At 28.4% G+C, this 5848-nt stretch overlaps 1 protein-coding gene across 1 annotated transcript; it reads left to right on the forward strand.

Moving 5' to 3' along the window:
* Positions 1 to 850: 850 nt before the first annotated feature.
* On the forward strand, positions 851 to 4631 carry LOC129890399 (putrescine N-methyltransferase 2). Its single transcript, XM_055965952.1, has 9 exons — positions 851 to 1094; positions 1628 to 1704; positions 1856 to 1978; positions 2074 to 2178; positions 2278 to 2350; positions 2473 to 2544; positions 3767 to 3962; positions 4101 to 4233; positions 4341 to 4631. Exons 1-9 carry the CDS (start codon positions 902 to 904, stop codon positions 4395 to 4397), a joined length of 1029 nt encoding a protein of 342 aa, XP_055821927.1. The 5' UTR covers positions 851 to 901; the 3' UTR covers positions 4398 to 4631.
* Positions 4632 to 5848: the final 1217 nt, after the last annotated feature.

Genomic DNA, 5848 nt, shown 5'->3' on the forward strand with positions numbered 1-5848 from the left:
CTAGATTTTGTTTGTAAAGATGAAGAAGATGAGACTATATGCTTTAAGTATTTTTATTTTCTTTTAGTTAAATGAAAAAATTAAAAACAAAAGTCAAATTTTAGCTTTTACCGCGCTGAAAGTAAGTGTAATACACACAATGTGCCAAGTAAGCAAAATGTGTCAAAATGACACAATAAAATCCTACTATAGGTGTTTAAAATGAACAAGACGTATTTAAGGTGTCTAAGTGAAAGTTGATGCCAATTTTAAGGGGCCATGGATGGATTCAACCTTTGATAATTAACTATCAACCACATCATGTTTATATTGTATACATACTTCATTTTGAATACATAGTAAATTTATCATAATATTGTTATGTATTATTTTAAATAATAATAAATAAAAAATATCGCTAAAATTAATAATTATTTATTAAAAAATATCCATCCAAATAATTTTTACTCTAAAATAAAGTTCATATTTTAATTTGGTCTCAAATATGAAGTAAATTAGTGCTTATCTTAAAGTAAGTATGTTGCATTAATATTTGGTTTTTATTTGACTTTTCGATACTTATTTTGAAACTTGAATATTGCTCACTTAGCCTCTTGGGGAGGCAAAAAACTATCTACTAAAGTAACTATTTTGATTTTTGAAGCTGAATAAGTAAAAATATATAGAGGGGGATCATGCTAGCTAGCCCTCTAGTGTCATTCCATTTTAAAAATATTTTTATACAAATAATTGGACAATTCAATATAATCACGTTGTATTAATCTATTATTTCATGCCATACTCTCCATTCCTTCGTGTCTAAACATTTTGACTATAAATACATCTAAACCTTGAGGAAGTATGCAACAAAATTTACTTATTTTCAAACATAAATAATATTACTTTCTATTCTCGAACTAATATGGAAGTCATATCTAATCACATAAATGGCTCCGTCATCACTATCAACGGCCACCATCACACTAATGGCAAGTCCAAGTCCGATCACCGGAATGGCGGTGTTACAGCTCATGACAATGGCAATAAGCTATCATTGGGGAGCTACAACTCTATTAAGCCCGGTTGGTTTTCAGAATTTAGCGCGTTATGGCCAGGTTGGTATTAATTAAAAAAACTTATAATGGCATGGCACGTTTGGTATGAAAGAAAATATTTTCTTAAAAAATTTAAACAAGTAAATTTCTTCTTTATTTTTTAGTGTCCGATAAGGAAATACAAAATTATTATCTCACTTCATGTAGAACATGACTATATATGAGGGGTAAGGGGCGTGGGTATTAAAAAACTAAGGGCGTGTTTGATAATTGATATGAAGGAACCTGTATAGTTCGAAATTTACCTAGTGCTCACGTAGTAAAAATGTTCAGTGGTTATTTTTATATATATTTTGATTAAATCAGTCAGAAAAAACAAAAAATACTAGTAATATTTTTATACTGAAGAAGTTTTCCACTATTTCATTAGAATTTGTTTTCTATCATATGTTTTTCCAGTGACCTGTTTTGATAGAAAAAAGAGTAAAGAAAACATATTTTATAGAACAGATTTTCTGTGAAAAAACCTTTGTTTTCCGCAGAGTAACGTCTCATAAATTATTCTAATTCACAGAAATTATCAATTTTTGCAGGTGAAGCATTCTCAGTAAAAATTGAGAAGTTACTATTTCAAGGAAAGTCTGATTACCAAGATGTCATGCTCTTTGAGGTAATATATATATATATATATTTTAATAAATAATCAACTTATTATAAATATTAAATAAGTTTTCTATATACTATATATATTTGAGTCATATGTAACATAATATTTGTAAATTTAAATTACTTTGTATTTATATATTTGCATGTGTGTACAGTCAGCAACTTATGGTAAAGTTCTTACATTGGATGGAGCAATTCAACACACAGAAAATGGTGGATTTTCATATACTGAAATGATTGTTCATCTACCACTTGGTTCCATCCCAACTCCAAAAAAGGTTTTTATTTATTTTCATTGTTTCAATTTATTAATTATTACTATATATATATAAATAATATAGTGTTATTTTTACTGTTTTATTCCATTTAATAGGTGTTGATCATTGGTGGAGGAATTGGTTTTACATTATTTGAAGTACTTCGTTATTCTACCATCGAAAAAATAGACATCGTTGAAATTGATGACGTGGTGGTCGATGTAAGTTAGAAAAATAAAAATTCTTAATTTTTACACTTTTATTTTTATTTTTAAGTTATAAAAATACTATTATCTCTTTTTATTTTATTTTTCATACAGGTGTCTAGAAAATTTTTTCCCTACCTCGCAGCTAATTTTAATGATCCTCGTGTAACTCTGGTTCTCGACGATGGTGCGTATATTATTAGTCGTTCATTTCAATTTGTTCGTTTAATTTTTTTATTTGGCATTGAAATTTAAGAAAGTTTTTTTTTTTGAATTTTATTGTATTGTTTTTTTTTTCCTTTTCTTCAGGAGCTGCATTTGTAAAGGCAGCACAAGCAGGGTATTATGATGCTATTATAGTGGACTCTTCTGATCCTATTGGTACTCTATTTAACACAAATACCATTAATATTAAATAAACTATAACAGAGTTAGTAATGTGATTATAAAATGATTTTACCTTTCATATGTTAACAATGTAAAAAAAAATATTTATACTATCAGCAAATCACCACGAAGCATAATTACCACAAATAATTATCAACAATCATCATCATCAACCGTCATTCTATATTAATAATTATTGTTATTAATCGTCAGATAAATCACCAGAATCATTAGATATCAATATTACCTACAATTTAAATAGTTATTATCATTAAGCTCGGTAATTAACTATCAACCACAATCACCACTAGTTATTACTTACCAACAACCATTAATACCAACATCCCTAGTTGACGCATACAATCATCACAGTTAGTCATTGCATCACCTATCATCATATAATTTTAAAAAATATTGTTTGATATAGTATTATTGATTATTATTTTATATAAATTGATATATTTATTACCTATTTTGAAATAAAAACAATTCTCTATGCAAATGTTGAAAGAAAAAACTATTAGCATTTCGATTTTAATACATCTTAATAATCAGATTCAAATATTTAAATCTTAATACATATATAACATTAGCTTTGTATTCAGATTCAAAGTCTTCATCTACATAAAAGCAAATGACGCCTAAGTAATTATACACTCTGTCAGTATACACAATTTTTATACTATCAGGTCATCATTACATGTTGTAGCTAGTAACATATTCTATTTTAAAGATTTTAATCATAAAAAACACATTTAAATCATCACATTTTCGTGAGTTTCATACCTCAACAATCCATTATTTTATTTACCTACCTAAATTATCACCTTTTTGCGTGTTCATACCCCAAACTATCACTTTCTTTGTATAAAACACACTTTGATGCTAAGTTGACCTACACACACTTATTGTCGATTGGGAACAAAATATTTTCCCAACTCAGCCTCAAAGTGTGTTTTAATACAAATACAAGTTATTATTTAGGTAGATAAAGAGAACAATACATAACTAAGGTACATATGAAACTAGCAAAAAATGATATTTTAAATATATTTTTGACCATTAACTCAACAATTTAAGAAGACTTACCTATAAATATTTTTTAAAAGTTTGGATTACCTAATAGTGTAAAAAATTATTTACACCAACAATATATAAAATTTGTACCCTACTTAGTTAAATCCTTATCCAATTTGGTTTTTCATCATTTTTTCAGGTCCAGCAAAAGATTTGTTTGAAAGGCCATTTTTTGAAGCAGTAGCCAAAGCTCTTAGACCAGGAGGAGTTGTATGTACCCAAGCAGAAAGCATTTGGCTTCATATGCATATTATTAAACAAATCATTGCTAATTGTCGTCAAGTCTTCAAGGGTTCTGTCAACTACGCTTGGACTACTGTTCCAACTTATCCAACGTATAATCAGACTTTTCTATAATAATCATCACTTATAATTAATAATATTTTCTATAACAACATATAATCAACGATGTTGTTATAAAGAGATTGATTTGATTGAACATCTAATATAATTTCGTTTATTTTATTTTATAGTGGTGTAATTGGTTACATGCTTTGCTCTACTGAGGGGCCAGAAGTTGACTTCAAGAATCCAATTAATCCAATTGACAAAGATTCAACTCATGTCAAGTCAAAATTAGGACCACTCAAGTTCTACAACTCTGATGTAATTATTTCATATCTCATTATTTATCCTTTTAATTCCCTTTTATTATTATCTCATTCTACAATTTTATAATTAACTTTTCATATTGTCTTATTCTTTTTTTTCAGATTCATAAAGCAGCTTTTATTTTGCCATCTTTTGCCAGAAGTTTGATTGAGTCTTAAATCAAATAAAGAAGGAAGATTGATGGTACATTAGTTGGAGTTGTGGGATTGGAATTCTTGAGTTTTGCTTTATTTGTAATATGTATTGTAATATCGACCATCGAGGTCGGTTGATTTATGCAATTTTATTTTTCATGTCGCTTCTAATAAAACTATAGTACGTTAAATACGATATGTAGTAGAAGAATTCCACACTGATGAATATCAGTGTTGATTTTATGCATGATTCACAAATTGTGTCCATCTTCTTTTTTTTTAACCAGTTACCAAAATGGTTAATTTGATGTCGAAATGTGAAATTTTATAAATTACGAAGAGTATGAAAAACTATAATAATGGGAAACACAAATTAATATGTAGTCCTAGAGTTATGTCTTGCAAGAATTTTGTAATCTACATTTAGGCTCATTGTGCTAGAAAGGTTAGCGAAAAATTCTATTAGGGTAGATCATGATTTTTGCATGTTTTGAGCCGGAAAACTTTTCATATAAAAATTATGTGTTTTTATTATTCCTTTTTTTTAAATGACAAAATGAACCCCAATTAATTCGTTAAGGTGCACCCAAACCCAAACTAACACTAAGTCCTCGCAATGGCGATGCATTAATTAGTTGCACCAACAATCGTAGAATTATTCAGATACTATTCTGAGCCCCTCAAGTCCTAACTTTGGAATGAATGAAATATTATACATTGGTAAATGTGAAATTATGAAGGAAAATGTGAATAATTTTATGGAATCAGAGTCATGCCCTATGTGGGCATCTAGGAAATAGGACAGTTGCGGACGGCAAAAATATCTTATTCATGAATGTGCACGCCTCAATGGGAGTCTTTTTTTCCTTCGCGATAGTGTAATACCAAGACTAGTAAGAGAGAATGGACTTCATCCATTCGGACAAAACCCATGCAAGATAGTGGAACCTTATATAAAAAATGTTCAAATTCGAGCATACGAGAAGATGATAAATGAAATGTCTCACAGCGGTGAATGAATGAAATCCTGAATAAGACTTGGACAATTCTTTTCTCTTTAAGCTAGTTTTGAAGGTGTAATTTAGACTCAATACCTAATTTAACACATACTAACAAATTTTAAAACATCATACAAACCTATATATATAGAAAGTCTCAAATCAAGAACGCAGTATTAAAACAAGGTGTCAAGAATGTCGAAAAGGTAAAATGAACAGTTGGTCAGAACACTTGGTGTATATTAAGTTCATCCATTTCCAAAATCTTCTTTTGCATCATCATCTCTTCTGCATTTTTCCCTTCACGAGAGTTTATTTTCGAGTAATTTGCGATTTACACTTTTAATGTATCATTTTTGTGACTTACACCTTATTCTATTAATTTTAATAATTTGCACTTTAATCTTTTTAGTTTTTTGTAAAATTATAAAAAGTCTCCTTTTTCAATTATTTACAAGGATAAAATAGAAAAATTAT

This window comes from Solanum dulcamara, chromosome 5, assembly GCF_947179165.1.
Source record: "Solanum dulcamara chromosome 5, daSolDulc1.2, whole genome shotgun sequence".
Classification (NCBI taxonomy): Eukaryota; Viridiplantae; Streptophyta; class Magnoliopsida; order Solanales; family Solanaceae; genus Solanum; species Solanum dulcamara.

Bases quoted from the DNA above. Each gene is read 5' to 3' on its own strand.
- LOC129890399 (XM_055965952.1), top strand. From the start codon at position 902: ATGGAAGTCATATCTAATCACATAAATGGCTCCGTCATCACTATCAAC. The intron at 1,705-1,855 runs GTAATATATATA...ATGTGTGTACAG, and splicing joins AAGATGTCATGCTCTTTGAG to TCAGCAACTTATGGTAAAGT. The intron at 2,179-2,277 runs GTAAGTTAGAAA...TTTTTCATACAG, and splicing joins TTGATGACGTGGTGGTCGAT to GTGTCTAGAAAATTTTTTCC.